The 23,490-nt window shown below is 36.8% G+C and overlaps 1 protein-coding gene across 8 annotated transcripts in view; it reads right to left on the reverse strand.

The window, feature by feature from the left end:
- DIAPH2 (diaphanous related formin 2) overlaps positions 1-23,490 on the reverse strand; it is a 914,469-nt gene that overhangs the window by 500,110 nt on the left and 390,869 nt on the right. For all 8 annotated transcript variants that reach the window (XM_021932747.2, XM_021932745.2, XM_021932750.2 and 5 more), the window contains one exon: positions 920-1,021. In XM_021932747.2, the coding sequence (XP_021788439.1) occupies positions 920-1,021 (102 nt within the window). The remainder of the gene's footprint in view (positions 1-919; positions 1,022-23,490) is intronic.

Consider the following 23,490-nt stretch of genomic DNA (forward strand, 5'->3'; position numbering starts at 1 on the left):
TGTTTGACTATTAGGTCCAATGGTAATTTTAAAATTCTTAGTATGCAAATGGAAAATGTTCAGGGAGCCAGGGTAAAGTTGGTGACCATAATGGAGCTATTTATTCATACGGCAAACAAACTTGCACTGAACGCCTAAGTAAAAAATAGCTTTTTCTCCAAGAAATTAAATAAATCATAGTGCCCTCTTTTCCTGCCATTTTTTGTTTTTGTTTTGTGTCAACTATTTGAATAGTCAGTTTGGGGAATACTTAAAATATAACTATAATCTTGAATTCAAAATTTATACTTATTCATCTTTTGTACCCCTTAATATGAAGGGTGGGATAAGAAAAAATAATTCATTTCATGTAGAAATAATAATTTAACTACATGATGATTTCAAGACATGATGTATAAGATTTTCTTCCCAACTAAAACAGTACGTTTCAAGCTTTAAATCAATTAATGACACTATACAAAATCTGAAAATCCTTGTACTTTTTCTGAGACGATATATACCCTAGAAAAAGAGTCTCTATTACTTTGCTAATTATCTAGTAATTACCTTTTATTTTAACCTATTTTTGAGGGGTCAGATTCTAACATAAAGATCTAAATGGAAGGAAAAATAGCCCACATAATAATAATGTATACTGTTTGCATATATTAATAGAATTAAAAATTGGCACTGTTATACAAAAGATCCCCTGAGATATTTTGAAGTATTTTATGAATGCGAATATTTTATTATTTTTCAATGCCATGACAAATAATAATAGGTAAAAAAGGATTTTTTTCTGACAGCCAATATTATATTAAATTATGTAGCAATACAGTAATGAAAAAAGAATTGACAACTGAAATGTCTTTCTTTTCACTCTTTCTGGCAAGTGTTAACCTCCCAGCTGAGTCTGTGGTCCCTCATGTTGGATACATACCACAACTCCAAATTGTTCAGGCTCACAGAGGTCATCATATTCATTCTTAAGCTCTGCTAATTCATTGAGTATCTTCTGCTCAGGAAGATGTTTCACAAGGTTCTAAAAAGAAATAAAAGTATAAAAGTTTAGTGTTTTAGTATTAGAATTTTTAAACATGCGTTAACAATTATGAAAGTGATTAATTGGGACAGGAAATTTCTGATTATGGTTCTGTTATGGTACCAGAGTATCAGCCCTTCCCCACCCCTCCAAAATTTGACCTAAAAATGAACTACAATAAATTGTGAATAAAATGTATAAACTTGTTTGGGTTTTGTACAATATAGCATATACATATTGAATAAAAGATCATATAAGAATAAATGGTATTCCAAAATTGAGTAAACTTCTGGGACTTAAACATATAGAATACTTTTTAAGCTTTATTTCCAGTCATAATAATTAGTCAATCTAAACTAAAAACAGAAAAATACTACGTAGAATTTGCTTATGTACAATAATACTAAAAAAGAAAGGATCAACTCTACCATTCATAATTTTTCAAAACCTGGAATCATCTTCAATCTTATAAATTACAGTTGGTTTGTACAACATCTCCCATTATCTACAATGTCTATATTTAAGTCCACAATGCATTCCTACTTTTAATGGAGAATCAAGCAAAAGTGATGAAGTCTGATGCATGCTCAAACTTGATGACTCTTATGAAGTGAATGTTTGTGTCCCTCCAAAATCCTTATGCTGAAATCTAATTCTCAACGTGATTATTCTTAAAGGCAGCACCTTTGAGGGGCAGTTAGGTCGTAAGAGTGGAGCCCTCACAAGTACGATTAGTTCCCTGGTAAGAAGAGGCCAGAGAACTAGCTTGCTCTCTTCCCACAATGGAAGCATGCAATGAGAAGTTAGCAGTCTGCAACCCAGAAGAGGGCCCAACTATGTTGACATCCTGAACTTGGACCTCCAGCCTCCAAGATAGTGAGAAATAAATTTCTGTTGTTTATAAGCCTCCCAGCCTTATACAAAACACCCCAGCTAACAAAAGCAAAATGTACATTATTCTCAAGTGCACATAAAACATTTTCCAGGATAATCATGTCAGGCCACAAAACAAGTCCTAATACATTTTAAAAAATTAATATCATACAAAATTGCTTTGTGATCACAAGTGAATGAAACTAAAAAGGAATAACAGAAGGAAAAGTGGAAAATCCTCGGTTATGCAGAAATTAATAAATAAAATTTTAAGCGACCAATGGGTCAAAGAAAGAACCACAAGGAAAACTAGAAAATACCTTGAGAGGAATGAAACTACAAATACAACATATCAAAACACACGGAATGCAGTGAAAGCAGTGCTAAGAGGGAACATTATAGCAGTACCTGCCTACATTAAAAAAAAAAAAAAAAAGACTTCAAAACAATAAACTAACTGTACATCTTAAGGAACTAGAAAAGGAGGAGCAAACTAAAGCTAAAGCTAATAGCAGGAAGGAAACAAAGATTAGAGAAAAACAAGATAGAAAACTTAAAACCTGCCATGTGTGCTGGCTCATGCCTGTAATCCCAGCACTTTGGGAGGCTGAGGCAGGTGGATCCCTTGATCTTAGGAGTTCAAGACCAGACTGGGAAACATGGCAAAACCCTGTCTCTACAAAAAATACAAAAATTAGCCAGGCCTGGTGGCTCATGCCTGTGGTCCCAGCTACTTGGGAGGATCACTTGAGCAAAGGAGGTTGAAGCTGCAGTGAGCTGTGATTGTAACACTGCACTCCAGCCTGGGCAACAAAGTGAGACCCTGTCTCAAAAAGAGAAGACAAAAAAACAAAAAGACAAAAAAAAAAAAAAAAAAAAACCAGAAAAGAAAAGAAAAAGAAAACTTTAAACCAATAGAGAAAATTAATGAAACCAAGCCAAAAGCTGTATATTAGTCCGTTTTCATGCTACTGATTAAGACATACCTGAGCCTGGGAAGAAAAAGAGGTTTAAGGACAGGTGCAGTGGCTCACACCTGTAATCCCAGCACTTTGGGAGGCCAAGGCAGGTGGATCACCTGGGGTCAGGAGTTCAAGACCAGCTTGGCCAACATGGTGAAACCCCATCTCTACAAAAATACAAAAATTAGCCGAGCAAGATGGTGGGTGCCTGTAATCTCAGCTACTCGGGAGGCTGAGGAGGGAGAATCGCTTGAACCTGGGAGGCGGAGGTTGTAATGAGTCAAAATCACGCCACTGCACTCCAGCCTGAGCAACAGAGTAATACTCCGTCTCAAAAAAAAAAAAAAAAAAAAGGTTTAATTGGATTTACAGTTACACATGACTGGGGAGGCCTTAGAATCATGGTGAGAGGTGAAAGGCACTTCTTATATGGCAGTGGCGAGGGAAAATGAGGAAGAAGCAAAAGCAGAAACCCCTGATAAACCCATCAGATCTCGTGAGACTTATTCACTATCACGAGAATAGCACGGGAAAGACTGGCCCCTATAATTCAATTACCTCCCCTTGGGTCCCTCCCACAACATGTGGTAATTCTGGAAGATACAATTCAAGTTGAGATTTGGGTCAGGACATAGCCAAGCAATATCAAGTTAGTTCTTTGAAAAGATCAAAACAAAACAAAACAAAACAAAAAAACAAATCACAAACCTCTAGCTAGATTGATGAGTTTAAGAAAAAGAGAAAACTCTAGTAATTAAAATCAGAAATAAAAGTGGACATTACTACTGATTTCATAAAAAGAAAAAATTATAAGAGAAAATTATGAACAATTATTTACCAAAAATTTGAATAACCTAGAAGAAATGGACTAGTTCCTAGAAATAAAAAAAAAAAAACTACTAAAATGGACACAAGAAGAAATAGAAAATCTGAATAGATCTATAACAAGTAAGTAGATTGAATCAGTAATCAGAAACCTCCACATGAAGAAATGCATAGGACCCAATAGCTTCACTGATGAATTCTACCAATATTTAAAGAAGAATGTATACCAATTCTTCTCAACTTTACCCAAAAAATGAAGATGGGAAAACTTCCTATCTCTTTCTATGCAGCCATCATTACCCTGATAAGGAGGTTGGTAGAATATACTACAAAAAAAAACCAACAACTCTAGGCCAATATACCTTATTAATACAAATGTAAAATTCCTCCAAAAAATACTAGCGAACTGAATTCAGCAGCATAAAAAAGGAGTATACACCATGATCAAGAGCAATTAGGCAAAAAAGAAACAAAAAGACATGTAATTAGGGAAGGAAGAAGTAAAAGTATTTCTGCTCACAGATGACATGATCTTATATGTAAGAAACACTAAATCATCTGCAAAAAACTGATGGAGCTAATAAATGAATTCAACAAAACTGAAGGTACACAATCAACGTGCAAAAATCAGTTTGCATTTCTATGCACTTGCAATGAACAGTCTATAAAAGAAATTAGTAAAACTATTCAACTTACAATAGCATCCTCAATAAAATACTCTCTCACACCCAGAGAATGGCTATTTTCAAAACAGTGGAATATAACTCGTGTTAGTGAGGATGTGGAAGAACAGGAATGCTTGTACGTTACTGGGGGGAATGTAAAATGATGCAGTCCCCATAGAAAACAATTTGGTGGTTCCTCAGAAAATCAACACAGAATTAACATACCACTCCAAAATTCCACCCCTTATATGATGGTTATGTGTCAACTTGAGTGGGCAAAGATGTGCCCAGATTAAACATCATTTCTGGGTATGTCTGTGAGGGTGTTTCAGGATGAGATTAGCATTTTAATTGGTAGACTCAGTAATGTTGATTGCCCCCTCCCCAGTATAGGTGAGAATCAGCCAATCATTTGGGGGCCTGAACAGAACAAAATAGCAGAAGGAGGAGGAATTCATCCTTTTGTTTCCTGTCTGCCTGCTTGAGCTGGGACATTGATCTTCTCCTGTCCTTGGACTGGGATTTACACCGTGAGCTCTCATGGTTCTCAAGCCCTCCGACTGAGGACTTGGACGAGATTTACACCACTGGCTTTCCTGGGTCTCTGGCTTACAAATGGCAGATCATGAGACTTCCCAGCTTCCATAATGCAGTGAGCCACCTCCTCATAATAAATCTCTTTATGTACACACGCACACGCACACACACACACACACACACACTCTATTGGTTCTGTTTCTTTGGAAAACTCTAATACACTTAGGTATGCACACAAAAAACTAAAACCAGGAACTCAAACAGATACTGTACACAAATGTTCATAGCATCATTATTCAATATCCAGAAGGTGGAAACAACCCATCTGTCTATCAGCAGAAGTACTGATAAAATGCAGTATGTACATACAATGGAATCTTAGTCATAAAGGAATCAAGTTTTGACACATGTCATAACATAGATAAACCCTACAAATATTTCACTTAGTAAAACAAAATGGATATAAAAGAACAAATATTGTATGATTCCACTGATATGAAGTATCATCAATAGGCAAATTTTTAGAGACAAAAAGTAGAATTGAGTTTACCAGAAGCTGGGGGTAGAAGGGTATAAGGAGCTATTGCTTAATAGGTTTAGAGTTTCTGTTTGGGATGATGACAAAGTTCTGGAAATAGTGGTAATGGTTGTACAACAACACAAACGTACTTAATGCTTCTTTATTATACACGTAAAGTGGGTAAAATGGTTAGTTTTGTGTTACATATTTTTCCACAATGAAAAGATAACTAGGGTAGGGAACACACAACCTTATACCCCCACTATAAGTACCCTTTTGTTCTCCTCATTTATCTCTTCCCTCCTCTCACTCAATTTTGCCTTTCCATTAAGCTCTGGGCCTGCAATGGCACCAATCATCTAATCAATGAGACCTGTTCTAAAATATTGCACCCTTTGACTTAAATATAAATATGGATATAACCACATATATGAATACTGAAATGAAATCAAGGGCATCCATTATTTTGCTCCATTAGTATTATTTTCTCTTACAGAATAAGAAGGTAAGTAAATACCAAGATATTATTTCCATTTTTTCAAATATTTTTGATGCATAGAAATTACTCAATTGGTTTTTAAAAATTGTTTCTGTTGATGGGATTTTTTTTTTGTGAAGTATGTATGTTATTAAGAAAAACAAAGACTCAGTTTGGTAACTTGCATAATTTTCACCACAGTGAAACTAAATTAGAAAGATTAAGATCATTAAAATTATTTAAAATCAATTCTGCATATTTAAAAATCTCCACCTCAATTTGAAGCTATAACTGTGAAAATAAGTATTGTGGAGTGAATCAAGCCTAAAATATAATTTTAGCTGGGAATGTGAAACTTTCGTTATTTTATTTTTCTTCTAGCTATAGGTAACCTGTTATTTTCAGAATGAAGGCGCCACAGTGGGAGGTGACATATCTTCTCTTTCTCTATTCAGCTGTATGAAATATTTAACACATTTAGTGGCCTTGGATGTATTCTACTCTGAATATCATCTTATGAGTTATAAGCTTATATAACTGCCATTGTTTAGTAGGTTGTACTTGCAAATTAGAATAAAACTCACTCTCAAATGTGCAGCAGATGCAGACTACCACGACAGTACATACTGCTCTTATGAGTCACCTACCTGTAGGATCTCATGTTGCAAGTGGTCCTTATAGTCAATGCCTAAACATATCTGATTTTTTATATATGTACATACTAAGCTTTGTAGACAAAGATGTAGTATAAGGTTGGATAGTAGTATTTTTTCATTCCCATAAATTCCTAAATAAAAGAGGAAGGAAGATAATACATAGAGACAGAGATGTAATGGTATTCATTTACCTCCACTTCACCTACTCATCAAAAGCATACCAACAGAGAAAATGGAAAAAAGGCAGGGGTTCAAGGCACAGCTTGACACTGATACACAGAGTCCTAGGAATCAGCCTGAAGTCTGTTTGTGCGGTGGACTAAGGGGGCTCCCAGGAAAGACATTTTCTAAAGGAAGAGAAGTCAAGCAGCAAGCAGACAGGATTAGTCCAGTGAGAAAACCTGCAATTTGGAAAGAGTTAGGGTGATTCTGAGTGCACTATAGATGTGTTTCTTGGATGTGATTCCAGGCCCAGACTATTCATCCCCAACGTGGTCAGATGTCTGAATACTGTGGAAAGGAGAACTGTGTGAAGAGCACTGCTTTGGTACTCCTCTAATCAAGTACATTTAAAAAGGAAAGCAAGGAAAAAATACATGTTCCCATACTTTGCCAAAGAACACCCCACACCCTTGGCACCTAGAAGGCTTCAATACACCACCAGCTGTGCCCCGTGGGAAACTCCTCCCCTCTTCCCACACACCGTTGTCCCCAGGGGAGAGGATCAAAACAAGAACCCACAGTTGCCACATGGAAGCTGGCAAAATTCATTCAGAGAATGTGTAAGCTATTCCCTGAGACCTCTAGAAACATCTAATGTTGAGACTTTTGATAAGAGTCAGGGTCCTGCAACAGCAGCTACGAGCAAGAGCAAGAAAAATACAGGTGAACTGACATAGATCAGGCTAGACAGTAAAACTGTAACATTCATATTGCCCCAAAACTCTGTACTTAAAAAAAAAAAAAAAGTAGCTTTTGAATTTAATGCTTCCTTGATACTACAATTGCTTCTGTTCTCTAAATAAACTGCAAAGGTGAGTTAATAGTCGAAGACTACCCTCTATGCTCGCTATAAGTGAAAGGCTGTTCATAGTAGTAAAGGCTAGAAGTGATAAATTTTTAAGTATAACAGATTCTGACAAACTGTGAGTTGATAGGCAAATATCCTGGAAAGTTTCAAGGCACAAGCCCTTCAATTTCTCCCTCCCCCTGCTGCTGCTTACTACTGTGCATATATATATTTTTTTTTTCAAATATTTCAGGATTTGTGTTTAAAAGATCAATTCTGGATAAGTATGAAGGTTTCATCCTAGAAAATGTCAATGAACTGAAGTTCACAAAGAAAACAGCGAAATAGAAAGCAGCAACTATGTCACTGATTGAGCAGAGTTTTCTTCATCTTTTATGCATCACAAATTTACATTCTGATGACTGTCAGTGTTATGTGAAGGAATTTCTATGAATAGACCACATGCTTTTAACTACTTTTTACATTTTGGGAATTATTCTGTAATACTTCCAAAACTTTATTTCCTTTAAATGTTAATTGAACACTTAAAGGTTAGTTAAGTAAAGGTATTGAACCATAATGCCCTTTCCTTCTTGCAAAAACATAACCTTTCTTTTTTGTCTCCTATCTCATTAAGTCACTTTACTAGTAGAAGAACTAGTAGAAGAACAGCGTTAGGTTCATTTTGATGAAGACCATCAATTCCACATAAATGAATTGGGGCCAATATTTCTTTATAAAAATACATATTTTATATATATTTATTAGTAATGTCTTACTTTAACTTATGTTGACAATTGTGTATTTTTAAAAATCCAGATAAGAAACATTTCCCTTGGCCAGGCGTGGTGGCTCACGCCTGTAATCCCAGCACTTTGGGAGGCCGAGGCGGGTGGATCATGAGGTCAGGAGATCGAGACCATCCTGACTAACACGGTAAAACCCAAACTCTACTAAAAATACAAAAAATTAGCCAGGTGCGGTGGCAGATGCCTGTAGTCCCAGTTACTCGGGAGGCTAAGGCAGGAGAATGGCATGAGCCCGAGAGGTGGAACTTGCAGTGAGCTGAGATCCGGCCACTGCACTCCAGCTTGGGCAACAGAGCAAGACTCTGTCTCAAAAAAAAAAAAAAAAAAAAAAAAGAAAAGAAAAGAAAAGAAACATTTCCCTAAAAGTCCCTTGGCTAAATCTCTATCATCATAACACATCTTTTCCCCATTTTGCTTGGTCAGAAAACACAATTCCTTATCCATGTTTTTCAGAACTTTCTTATGGTATATGGCTTAAATCACTGTGTATGTGTTTACTGATCTTAAATCATGTGTTCTTTTACTTTTCTTTGAATTAAACGACAAACAGTTTCATGCCAGTGCTTGGTTCTATACTTATTTTCTGTTTTATTCATCCATTCTGCCAATATATACTGGATGTCTACTACGTGACTACCACCATGTTAACCACTGGAGATTCTGCCCTCATAAAGATAACAGGGCCAAAAGGGCTGTGTATGTTCTTGTTTACACAGTGGAACACAATCAACATATGAATTAGTAATTTCTCTTCCATTTGATCCAAAATACATTTTCTGTCAGGTAGTGATGGCACAATCTTCTCCTTTTGCTATAAAATTCCTAACATTTCCAAAACTCTTGGCATTTGACTCCAAGAATCGACATACATACTGAAGTCTGTTAAAATGCTGATTACCTGATTACCCCTAAAGCATTTGGGGATGGGGCATTTCAAGCCCTCAACATGCAGTCACTATTTTCAAAAACCTATTAGTTAACAAAATAACACACAAGCATTGAAAATTGATGAGAAAATTCCTGACCTTGAAGTAACAAGTGTGTCTTACAAATAATCAGGGATTTAAAGGTTTCCTATCTAATCTTTAATCAAGCCCAGGCAGAGAAACATATCCTAAAGAAATGATTTTAAACTCTGACACTTAACATTCAGATTACACTCAGTTCCCTAGAAGGCTCATTGACTTTCCCATGATCAGTATCACCTCAGTGCTGATAATGCCAAATGAACATCTCCAGCCCTGACCACTCTTAGGCATCCTCAAACTTCATGTTTCTAACTGACACTCCCACCCAGATGTCCCATCATTAACTCAAATTGAACAAATCTAAAGGAGAACACATCTTCACTCTGACCCATCCCTACACCTTATCAGCTTCTCCTAATGGTTTCATTCTCTCAACAGAACTGGCATCCTTTTCATCTTCTAAGCTTTCAAACTGGCAATTACCTTTCAGTCACACTACTGACAATTTTTCCTAAAAAAATCTCTTTCAGGTTCAACCCTTCCTTTCCATTCCACAGCCAAAAATCTGGACTAGGGAAATTACATGGTAACTAAACATTTCCTAATTTAAATTCAATTAAATTCTTCAAGGGGTTCTAGCCCTGTACTAAATAGATCAGTGAATATCACAGATATATTTACTACTATAATAGAAAAAATAGTGATTACTTTATATGTAAAAAATTCTACTTCCACTAATGTCATGATTCTATTTGCAAAATAAATGTATTGCTTTCTACATCATTTATGATTTACAATATAAAGGATAATTATGAAAAGTACTCCTTTGATGCTAATTACCTCTTATTTTATGTCCTATTTTGGACTCTAAAAGAAAAATTATAAACCATATTAAACATAAAAAGTGATATTAAGCATTAAAAAGTAGCACATATAGAATAACTTGATCACTATGAGTATTGAATAGCAGCATCCAAAGTATGTATGCCCATGTCTAAATATAATGATAGCAACAGGAGGCCGCCAAATGCCTAGGCAGACATGAGTGGGTACTGGGTGAAACCCCAACTCTAGGCCGAAGACAGTTTAAAGCTTGAAAGCCAAGCTGCAAATTAAATCCATGGGCAGGATTGAGAACTTGTCTTTCTGTTTGGCGTGCTTTCCTCTGATTGATCCCCATCCTTCACCTATTTTACATATACCTACCCTTTCCTAACTGGTTCTCTTTTTTCTTTCTTTCTTTCTTTTTTTTTGAGACAGTCTCACTCTGTTACCCAGGCTGGAGTACAGTAGCACAATCACTCCTTACAGCAGTCTCAACCTCCTGGGCTCAAATGATCCTCCCAACTCAGCCTCCCAAGCAGTTGGGACTACAGGCTTATGCCACCATGCCTGGCTGATTTTTTAAAAAACTGTTTATAGAGACAGGTTGTCACTATGTTGCCCACACTGGTCTGGAACTCCTGAGCTCAAGCAATTCTCCTGCCTCCACCTCCCAAAGCACTGGGATTAGAGGTGTGAGCCCCTGTGCCTGGCCTAGAATAGATTTTCAACAGACAAAATAGGTTGACAGATAGATGATACCCTGTTAATGCTATATTCTGCTTTCATTAGATATCATCTTATCATGGCCATGACAAACTGCCACAAACCAATGCTAGGATTCATTATTATAAAATAGTACATGCAGATGCTTCCAAAGCTGAATTATATCCTCACATTCAAGACCCATATCATTACAGCACCAAGTAAATCACTTCAATTAGTTCAAAACATTTATAATAGAAAACTGCCATACATGATGATCGCCTATCATTAAGTATTTAGTTCTCTGTTTTCATTTAAGTACTAGTTAAAGGTGCCTGTATCGAAAACAAAGTATACAGTTATCCATTAGACTAAAGAAATACAGAGTCAAAATGGAGCATCCATAATACCCTGAACATTTTGACACATCTGGTATCTATGTCAAGCTAACACATTTTTCTTTAAGCAGAAACAATGCTTGTCATCTGTAGAACTTTAAATACACTAACCTGAAAATGGTGGCAGATTATCAATATCTAATGTTTCTCTCAACTTCCCAATAAGAGTCATAGAGATACTTTAGAATAGATTTCCGCTTCCAGCAATATAGCTGATTAGTTACCCAGAGGGACTGTCAATTTACAGAACACCTAAAATGCTGAATAGATTCTTTAAAAATATCTTCAGATGAAAAGCTAACTTGGCAAGACATTTTTAAAAAGTTCTCATTACTCACCCTCCAAACTCCCCAATGGGGAAAAAAAAATGAAAGCACTAACCCAGACACATAACCAGACACTGAAGGCCAAGACTATCGTAGGAACATCTACCAAACTCTACTGGTCTACAGCTTTTACAGAACCTCAAAAGGTAATACCTCCAGAAAAGGGGTGATTTTGGAGAAAATAACAAAGCCCACCTACAGAAGAAAACAGTAAAGAATTGTGTCTGGTTTTGCCTTGACTCTGGGATTGGAGACAAGGGGCTTCTCTGCTGGAAACTTCTAACCACAAGGCGATACCTCTGCTCTCCACCATGCAAGTTTTGGGTTAGAACTGAAACTACCTAGTTGTAAAAATACATGCTGATAATTTGTATTTAAAGTGATTATTCTTTGGTAGTACTCCTAGGTAGAATAGAAAGATTATCTCCCAGGGAATGTCAATTTAGACTACAGCTCAGTTAACAATTGAACCCAGAATATGGTGAAATAATCTCTTCATAGTGCTGAGAAAAAAAAAAAAATTGACAAGCTAGAATTATATACCCAGTGAAAATATATTTTCAGAACAAGGTGAAAAAAAATAGAGAAAGAAAAGCAGTGTTTGGTACGACCAGAATCTCACTAAAAGTCTTTCAAAAAGACTCATTTCAGTTCCAGCTATTAGGGACTCGGAGGTAGGGGGACTGCTTGAGTCCAGGAGATTGAGACAAGCCTGGGCAACACGGCAAGACCCCCATCGCTAAAATAACTTTTAAAAATTTGCTGGTCATGGTAGTAAGCCTGCATTCCCAGCTGTTCAGGAAGCCAAGGTGAGAAGATCTCAGTAGACTGAAGCTGCAGTGACCTAGGATTGAACCACTGAACTCCAGGCTAGGCAACAGAGTGAGACTTTGTCTCTAAAAATAATTATAATAAATTAAAATAAATAAAATAAACAGACGTGTTTTGGGGAGAAGTAAATGATCCTAGAAGGAAGTTTTGTCATATAAGAAGAAAGGTATACAAAAAAATTAAATGTGTGAGTAAATCTAAGTGGGGAACAGGTGGTGGAAAGCAGGGAGTTGTGGGGTTGCTGAGATGGGAGAATCGCTTGAGCCTGGGAGGTCAAGGCTGCAGTGAGCCAAGATTGCCCTACTGCACTCCAGTCTGGGCAACAGAGCGAGATCCTGTCTCACAACAGGAACAAAGGAAAAATCTAAATAACATATATTTTAGGGGCACATCCATATATGGCAAAAGAAAGGCATGGGGTTGATGAGCCTAAGATTCAGAATAGTGGTTTCTTCTGGGGAGAAGGGTAAACAATGGCTTCACAGTAATGGTAACCTGCGCACCCATGGTTACATTTTATTAATACTATGCTTTGAACCGTACACATACAGCATAAATATTAGAGCCGTATCTCAAATGAACCTTTTCTTAAACTTAATTCAACCTTCTGTTCTCAGACAGTCTTTGATTACTCTGGGAGAGTTTACATTGTTGCCTTAAAATTTTACAATTTGGGACTTAGCCTTCCTTTAATCTGATCCAATTCAATACGGATTTCTTTTGATGAGTCATTCAGGGACATTTTTCAGCTGGTCACCATCATCTAGATAAGGACCCTTCACTTTTGTAATGTACAGACACACTCCTGGGTTTGCTTTGGCTTTCTGTGGACCCTTTCTAAACATCCCATACATTTTCACAAAGAGAATCATCAACTGAGTTTAAAAAGAATGAGATCAAGGGGACTGGGACTGGAGGGGCGGTGAGCCCCAGGGCACCTGGGCATTAGGCCCGGGCATGGCAGGCAGCAGTGGCCTGGGGGTTTCCTGGGGGAGGCCCACTCTCCAGCCCACTGCTGCCCCGGAACTCTTTCTCAAAAAAAAAAAAAAAAAAAGGATCAGAGACAATCAGAGGATCACAAATAATTCTTACTCTTAGTCATTCATTTGTACTATGAACTGAGGGGAGCTAGTCAAGTAGAAATCGAAGAAATCCTACAACAAATCACAAATCTAGTTTTGTTTTGAAATATTTTCCCCTTGAAGCAGTATTCAAATTATCTATACATATAACCTATATAAATGTATTTGGTCTGGGACACTGTTTCTAACAGATATAAAGCAAATAACAGTCTTCACTTCAATGCTTAAGAATTGAGTATTTTCCCAACTGGCAATATGTGTTCACGCTTATTTATAAACATTCATCAGGCAAACTCTACCACCACTCTACCATCAAATGAAATGCAATGAGATAGATCACATGTAAAGATGATCTAGAACATATGCCAAATTCCATAAAACTACAATGATTAATTAACATATATGACAATATATGGTGACCCAATACATTTGTTATCCGATGACTGGCTTTATGTTGGTTGAGCAGAGTTTATCCTGGCTTTATTTGGATGTAGTCCCACTCTAAGCAGTCACTTCTATATGACTGCTTACTGTGCCGCCAACTAGTTACTCATCCTCTGAAAGTCCACCCTCTTCATGACATTTAACCTGTTGGCTCTTCTGAGGAGACTTGGCCCTAAGATCAGATAAGACAAGACCATACTTTCAGGATCTAAGGAGGATGCCTAACATTCCCAAGCTCTCCTTTAGGGAAGCTCAACTCTTCTCTAGACCTGTGACACCTCTAGTGCAAAGGGAAAGCACAACTTCACATGAGAGGCATACGGTTTAGCATCTGTTGTCTTTGTAATACTTCAAATCTTCCTCATGGATTTAGGGCAGCCACAAACAAAGCTTCCCTATTTACAATGCTACTCATCACTGACAGAAAGTCTCTTCATCTGGAAGTAGTCACATTTTTATTTTTAAAATTATATACAACATGGAACCTACATAAACAGAACCAAGTGGCTGTTCTGTTTGGATCTAGTGTACCGAACACACTGACTGTGTGCATTTAGGATAATGAAGACCATCGGTATTCTCTTGGGTGAACCAAAGTCCCCAAAATAGGCAGCTGAAACCCAGGAAACTGTATAGATGAGGATAGGTTTCATCTCTCACTGCACAAGAAATTTCAAAGTCATCTATGACAGAAATATTTAGAACTGGTAGAAACACGAAGCATTAATCAAAATGTTATGTAAATATTTATTTGATATTGTATGGACTTTTTATGTTTACTTCCATGAAGACCTTTTATTCAATAAAGGACACTGGGTGGTTCTTATAATTCTCAGAAATATTTGAGAGATAAAACAGTCCTAAATATTCAAGAAAGGGAAATCCATAAATCTGAAAGTAAGTTTAACATAGAGTGCTCACCCATTCAATATAGCCCTGTAGAGGGGACTGGCCTAACTAACAGGCTCCAGATATCTAATTGAAAATATCACAAAATCACATGATATAACAGTTATCATATAAACTCTGTATCATGCATCTGATTCTAAAACAAGTAAAAAGAATGACCAATACAAAGAATGCTTATGATACAGCTCAGAATGTCTGCATCATATGCAAAGATCCTTTTCAAAAGATTATGAATAACACAGTAGAAATGAGCAGATGAAGAATGGAGAGAATGTTCAGTCTGGTTTACAGAGTAGGGAGTATTTCCAGGAGAAAGTAGGTTTTTTGTTTTTTTTGTTTGTTTGTTTGTTTGTTTGTTTTGGAGATGGAATCTTGCTCTGTCGCCCAGGCTGCAGTGCAGTGGCACGATCTCGGCTCACTGCAAGCTCCGCCTTCCAGGTTCACCCCATTCTCCTGCCTCAGCCTCCCGAGTAGCTGGGACTATAGGCGCCCACCACCACGCCCGGCTAACTTTTGTATTTTTAGTAGAGACGGGGTTTCACTGTGCTGGCCAGGATGGTCTCAATCTCCTGACCTCATGATCCGCCCACCTCGGCCTCCCCAAAGTGCTGGGATTACAGGTGTGAGCCACCACGCCCGGTCAGAAAGTAGGTTTTAAGTCATATTTTAAAAGATAAAAAAGACACCTAAAGGATGGAAGGACAGGTGCAAAGGCATGGAGAAGAGCTAATGCAAGTCATGCACAGAATATTCAAAATCAAGACTTTGAGAGACTCTCCAATTTCTAGAGATTAACTAGAGATCCATTACAGCACTTAAAAACGGAAGAAAACAGGTGGCAATCATTGTGATCACTTCTTAAGAAAGAAAATGAATTGATGGAGGAAAAAGAACGGCTAGTCAAATCAAGTGATGTGATGCGCTAGACTGGAGAGTCTACAGACAAAGACCAACTAGAAAACAATAGTAGTCTAGTCCTATGGGCATGGGAGGTGAGAGTGAAAAATCTTCAATCAGTAAGAATGCATGATGAGCTGGGATCAAAGAAGAGAGAGGGGATGAAAAAAATTCCAGGAGATAAGAATTATAGGCCTTTATTGGGGGAAGGATGAAGACTAGGAGTTATTTTTGGGATGCTCCTTCAAGTACTAGTTGAATGTTTAAGTGTTAATTCTCTTTAGATAAATGGCCAGAAAGAGTGATAGGTTACAGCTAAATAAATGTCTAAGATACTCATCTCTACGTGTGTTCAGTTTGTTTCGTATTTTATAGTTTGCAAGGGTTCTTAACATATACTCACATTTAATTTGTACAATAACCAAGTTTTTAAGTATACATTTCCCCCCTTCTAAAGGCAAAAAATATACAGCTAAAAGAAGAAAAGTGACTTGCCCAAGATCATATAGAGAATACATGACTGAAAGCCAAAAGAATTTTTTTTCCACTACACTGAGTGGCATTTTAAGTATAAACCACCGAAGAGCAGAAACTCCAAAGAGACGATGTGGCAATTAGTCATAGCACTCAAGGAAGAAAAGCAGACACCTTCTTTGCTTCTCCTGAGAAGCAACTAATTTTTCAATACTATTCAGCTACATACACTGAAGAAAAATTATAAAATGAAGGCCAAAATATGTACTCTTATTTTTCTCACAAAGCTGAAAGACTTCATTAAATGGTTCTGTCACTTGGAATCCTTCACATGGGATAAAATAAATGATCATCTTATTAGTAATTGAACTACCCTTTCATTTTACTAAAATGCTGCTTATTAATGCAGAGACGGAGTCCAATGCCCCTTATACTGCATTAAGTAAAATTAAGTCTTTATTTTTTGACACCTAATTATATATTTCACAACACAAACAATAATGAATGTCAATGAAGACATTTATAATGTCATCTAATACTGGAAGAAGATGTTTTAAGGGATAATTTAATTTCTACTCTGACTTCCAATGACAGAGATTGCACAAAGTGTTTTTAATTAGTAAACTTTCTGTTACTACTTTTTATTGCTGTCCAGCAGTAAACTCCCCAACCCACTCGCCCACCTGCATACCACAGCAAGGAAAAACAGGTCAAACAATGGGCTTTAAAAAATCAATAAATGGAGCATCTTATGAACCAAGTTGTGATCCCAGATTGACTATATGATGTAAACCTCTCTGAGCCTTGGTTTCTCCTCCCGTGAAATAAGGGAAATGAGTAATTTATAAAGCTTACTTCGGTTTTAATTTTGGTGGCCTCTGATTCTACGACAGAGATACAAAGGCAAATAATTTTTAATTGACAAAAAAGATACATATTTATGCTGTACAAAATGATGTTTTGATATATGTATACACTGTGGAATGACTAAATCAAGCTAATTAACATATCCATTATTTCACATACTTATTTTTTTGTGGTGAGAATATTTAAAATAGACCTTAGCAATTTTCAAAGCTGCAACACACTGTTATTATCTATAATCACCATGTTCTAAAATAAGTTTCCTGAACTATTCCTCCTATGTGAAATTTCATATCCTTTGATCAATATCTCCTAACCCCCACTCCCACCTGCAGTCCCTGGTAACCACCACTCTCCTCTGTGCTTCTGTGAGTTTGACTTTTTTAGGTTCTATATACTGTATAAATGAGATCACACAGTATATGTCTTTCCATGTCTGCCTTATGTCACTTAGCACAATGTCCTGCAGGTTCAAAGATTTCCTTCTTTTTAAAGGGTAAATAGTGTTCCAACATGTACATACTATGAATTGGAGCACAATGTGTATAAGGCTGAAGGGAATGGTCACACCTTAGTAAATACTTCATAAATGAAAGGTTCCACAATTTGGAGAGAAGAAAAAAGAGATATTTTAAGCATTCCATCAGGTAGAATTCTCCCTGTCATACCGGCCTTCATCCATATGCATTCTAGACATTCCTAGGAGGGAATCCTGCTTATGGTCTTTCCTGTAAAGTGATACCTCTATAGGTTACTCCTATCTAACAACTCTCCCCTTTGCCTGCTGTCATATACTAAACCCATTCTCCTACTTCTGATCAACTGAAAACACTCTTGAAGCCACATTTTAGAACTGCCATCTAGCTTTGCTATTCCCTAAGTATTTATTATATTTTTCAATGCTTTATTAGAACAAATACTCACAGTTGATATTAAATCCTAACTAGTTATTCTGAACCGGTCACACCATTCCTGATTAATTATTTAATATGACACATTCTTGGCTGGGAGTGGTGGCTCAGGCCCGTAATCCCAGCCCTTTGGGAGGCCGAGGCAGGCGGATCACCTGAGGTCAGGAGTTCAAGACCAGCCTGGCTAACATGGCGAAACCCCATCTCTACTAAAAGCACAAAAATTAGCCAGGTGTTGGTCTGTAGTCCCAGCTACTCAGGAGGCTGAGATAGGAGAATGGCTTGAGCCCAGAAGGCAGAGGTTGCAGTGAGCTGCGATTGCGCTGCTGCACTCCAGCCTGGGCAACTGAACGAGGCTCCGTCTCAAAAGAAAAAAAAAAAATTATTCTACTGCCAAACCTTCAGAAAAGGTCATGTTTTTACTTTTAGGTACTTCGATTTCTACATTCTTCTACTGCCAAAACTTCAGAAAAGGTCATGTTTTTACTTTTAGGTACTTCGGTTTCTACAAAATATTTTCTAGTAATACTCAAACTAAAAAAATACAATTTCATTCATTTTAGGTATTGATAATTTTATATAGCCATGATTTCAAATACTCTCATATATTCTAAATGATTCTAAATATAGAGTATATGATTCTAATATCACCCAGTATACTAAAATAAAACAAAATCTAAACAAAAAATATGCAAATACAAAAACACCAGGTTCCTAAAACATTTTCAGATCACTTGCCTTAAGGACCTCAAATTATGATAGCCTCATCTCAGTTTTTAATAATAATACAAACATAAATAATACAAACATTGAAAGCTAAATTTTACAACACCAAAGACATGAATAACTTACAGTAATATAAATCCAACAACACATTAAAGCTGTTGGAAACAATTGATGGATAAACTTTTGTTTCATTTATTGAAGCAGAATATTTTTAAAAATCTATAGAATATGTATAAATATTAAAAGGTTTTGATGGCATTCTAGAGTCCTCATTCTCACCTACTGCAGTCCCCTCAAAGCAGCTCTTGCTTTAACTTTCCTTTGATTTCTTTATCTAGAGGCCCCTTACTAGTTTATTGTCATTCAATTATATTTTTCTAGTCTAAAGACTACATTTCTCTTGTCAGCATGCAAATCAACTAAAATACAACATAAAGCATGAAAAGTGAAGATCAAAGGGGTTAAAGTGAGGTTTCTGAATAGTCCCCTCAAAAATAGTACACTACTCCTGGATACTTCCTTTGTCCCTATTTGATATCTCTATTTCTGGGATTCAGACAGTACAGAGAAAGGAAGAAGCCCCAGGAGAATTATCACCCTGCTGATAATTCTTTCCATTAACATCGAAAACTGAGGGCTGACTATTCAATTGTAAGTTTTGAAGGAAAATATTTCAAAATACCAATTGTAACTGCACTGCTCCTACTCACTGGAAAAGACATTTTTTGTGTGCCTATCATGTAACCAGCAATGTGCTAGGGGACTGCTTCATGTGTTATTTAATTTGATCCTTTCAACAAACTTACTAGCTATTTAAAAGATAAAAGAAAATGGACTCAGAGAGGTTAGGTAACTTTCTCCCATTCATATGGCTGGTAAGTGGCAGAGCTGGGATTCAGACCCAGCTCTCTTCATTTCAGAGTAGAAGTTGTTACCATATTATTTGATTTATCTAAAAGACATATTTAAAAAACAAAACAAAAATAAATAAGTTTTTAAAAATGGTGTAAAGTGAATTGCTCAGCACTATTAAACTATACATGTAAATACTATGTGGTAAAGGGGGAAAAAAAAGCCAATTCACACTGATATGATTGCCTGTATCCACAGCTAGAAAATAATTATGACCTGTACTTTAAGCAATGCTTGACTAGGGGTATCTGCAATGTAATGGGAATGCACTCTGCCTTAAGACGAGTACTTCCCATTCCTGGGATATAGAATTTTTAAATGTACAGTATCGTTTTGTTTGGACCTATACTAATTAAATGTCCAAAACCTGTCATGAAGTTCATAATAAACATAGAAAATAACAGCAAATGACAGGGAGCGTATTACATTCTGAAACTACTACATATACTTCAGAAATAAAAGTAATTCTTAAGACAATGGTTCTCAGCCGGGGAAAATTTTGCACGCCAGAGGGGATTTTTCAAAGTCTAGAGGCATTTTGGGTTGTCACAACTGGAGGTGGAGCTGCCACTGGCATCCAGTGGATAGAGCCACAGATACTGCTAAACATCCTATAATGTACAGGACAGCAGTCAAAAATAAAAAAAGAGGGAGAGAGAAAATGGGCCCGAAACACCAATAGTGCCAAAGTTGAGGAAACCTGATTTAAGCATATGCTTTCAGCACTTGCTAAATACTTTTAAATTTATTCATTGTGTAATATTTAAGACACGAAGATGGATACAAAGACAAAGAATCTACGTGTCTACCACTGAGTTTAAGAAATTAAAAGAGTTAAATTTCCCTCGTGTATTCCTTCCTGCGTCCCTAAAATATTTTAAAGAGATTAGTTAAAATACCCTTATGTTATACCCATTATTATACTATGTTAAAGTGTGCCATAGCATGTTAAATTTTATATTATATTATGTTAGATTATACTATAACTATCCCAACTCTTTAAAAGATTTAATAACTAGGTACATTTCTATTTTACATAGGAGGATATCTAGAATTATAATAGAACCTTGCAAAAAGAAGGTAAAGATTTATTCCTTATGTATGGAAGGAAAGGTTTTGATTATCTCTTTAGTACATAAGAGAAAGTAGTTTTATAGATACGATCAATTACAAATGTGTATAATTTGTTAAATACATGACTAGTCAATAAGCTTTGGACTTAAAACAAATTTGTATGCTACAAAAAAAATGAATAGGGAGCTAGCTGGGGGAGGAAATCATGATTATTCTCTATCACTTTGATAATTCCATCAAGGACATTACAGCCTTGACTCCCTGTCCCCTGAATCTCTTAGGCTAAGTGTCTAATGCTTTTTGTCTAGCAGTAGCCTCACAGCTAGTCCTTAGAGTAGGGGTTATGGTATAACCTTGCTTTTCATATCCCAGTTCAGATTTTGGAAGTTTATATAAGGAAAAAGAGGCTACCTACCAAGTTTTACACTTGTTTTTGTTTGTTTGTTTTTGAGATGGAGTCTCGCTGTGTCGCCCAGGCTGGAATGAAGTGGCATGATTTCGGCTCACTGCAATCTCCACCCCCCAGGTTCAAGCAATTCTCCTGCCTCAGCCTCCTGAGTAGCTGGGGCTATAGGCACTCATTCCTACACCGGACTAATTTTTGTATTTTTTTTTTCAGTAGAGTCAGGGTTTCATTATGTTGCTCAGGCTGGTTTCAAACTCCTGACCTCAAGTGATATTCCCTCCTTGGCCTCCCAAAGTGCTGGAATTACAAGCACGAGCCACTGCGCGCAGCCCCAAGTTTTACACTTATGAGGAAATTCCTGTTCTACCCTGACCATCATCTCATTTCAAAAGACCCAATGGATCTATAGTATGAAAGAACCAAAATTTTAATGAAGTTCTACCATAAAGAAGGCAGCATAAAATATGATTTCTGAGGTCGCACCTTACTGAACTGTTAGTAAGACTTACGTTTTGCTCAAAATGTAAATAGGCTCAATTTTTTTCTTTCTTTTTTTTTTTTTGGAGATGGAGTTTCACTCTTGTTGCCCAGGCTGGAGTGTAATGGCACGATCTCGGCTCACTGCAACCTCTGCCTACTGGGTTCAAGCGATTCTTCTGCCTCAGCCTCCTGAGTAGCTGGGATTACAGGCGTGCACCACCATGCCTAGGTAATTTTTGTATTATTAGTAGAGACAGGGTTTCACCATGTTGGCCAGGCTGGTCTCAAACTCCTTGACCTCATGTGATCCACCTGACTCGGCCTCCCAAAGTGCTGGAATTACAGGTGTGAGCCACCACGCATGGCCATAGGCTCACTCTTTTATATTTTAAAAACATTTTGCACAACCCAATTAGTACAAGAAAAAATTAATTGTTTAAAGCTACCTTTTCTTTCTCTGTGAACAACAACACAACTGGTGATAGTGACAAATGAAATACTGGCATTAATCAATAATAGACATAGAATAAAAATAAGCAGCCAAAACATTTGCTTGGAATACGTGTAATTATAACAATAGACTGAAAGTAGCAAACAAGGGTCAAAGGAAACTTCAGTAAAAGAAAAAAACAACAAACAATTTTTTTTAAAAAATCACCTATTTAAAAGCAAAAGACGAGAAAGAAGAGCAGCTCATAGATAAAAGAATTTTCAGACCGCAAAAGCATGCCATAATTATTCCACCGTGATGATAAGTAAGAAAGAAATGTTTTATGATTGTTACTGTCATTGCTACTGCTTCATTTTCCCTAAAGACTTGTGAAAATGAACATGGTGAATACAAGTTGTTATTTAAGAGAAAAATGTTTTCAAATTCTACAATACTAATGCCATTATAGCCTTAATTGATATACTTGTAGTCTTCTAAAGTCATCAGCCCTTGTAAAGTGAATGCACACATGCAGACTCACAAGCCTGCATAAAATACAGATGGTCGATAGCCACGTAAGTAGATCAATGATTACAAAGATGGATTGAGGAGACAAAAACGAGCTCTACTATTACACATGCATGAACTTCCTGACTGTAAGAATAATTATACTCTAGAACTGGTTAATTGAGGGAAGTTGAAGAATCTTTTTTCCCTGCAGAATCAATAGATACCCATCTATCTTTGATGACTTAGGTGTAGCATTGCCTGGAATCAGCGGAATGGACTGGATGATCTTCGTGTCATTCTGATTATTCTGTTGGTACCCAATAATAAGTTATATAGATCATATAATCTGTTTTGAGATAAAAATCACATTTGGGAAAACATAATCATGTGGCAATCTATAAACACCACACACTGAGTACAGTGCTGGTTACTCAAATGGGCGTCAGAAAAGTAAAACAGCCAATATATGTAGAAACTATTGGTGGGGCAAGGGAGGGAGGTTGTGGGGGGTAGAAGCAAGCTGGCATATTCCCATGTATGCATTGTAGAGAAACATCTATGGAGGTATTTCTGTAGTTTCCAGGTATGGAGGCATCCGGGAGTTTTATTTCACCTTGGGTATTACTAAGTAAAATTAAGGTCTTTCATCAAAGAAAGAATTTACTTAGGAAGGAAGAAAAGAAGGGAGGGAGGAAGGGAGGGAGGAAATGAGGAAGGAAGGGAGGGAAGAAGGGAATGAGGGAAGAAGGGAATGAAAGAATGTAAGAGAAAGTAGCAGGAAGAGAGGAAGGAAGGAGGGAGGGAGAGAAGGAAGAAAGGAAGGAAGGAAATGTCAAAAAACAAACAAACAAACAATGCAAGTGGAGGAAGAACAATAGATAGGACACCAGACAGTTGCATGCCCAGTAGGAATGCAGATGTCCCTTATAAGGGAGACAGAGACCAAAATACCACAAATAAACAGAA

Source organism: Papio anubis, chromosome X, assembly GCF_008728515.1.
Source record: "Papio anubis isolate 15944 chromosome X, Panubis1.0, whole genome shotgun sequence".
Lineage (NCBI taxonomy): Eukaryota > Metazoa > Chordata > Mammalia > Primates > Cercopithecidae > Papio > Papio anubis.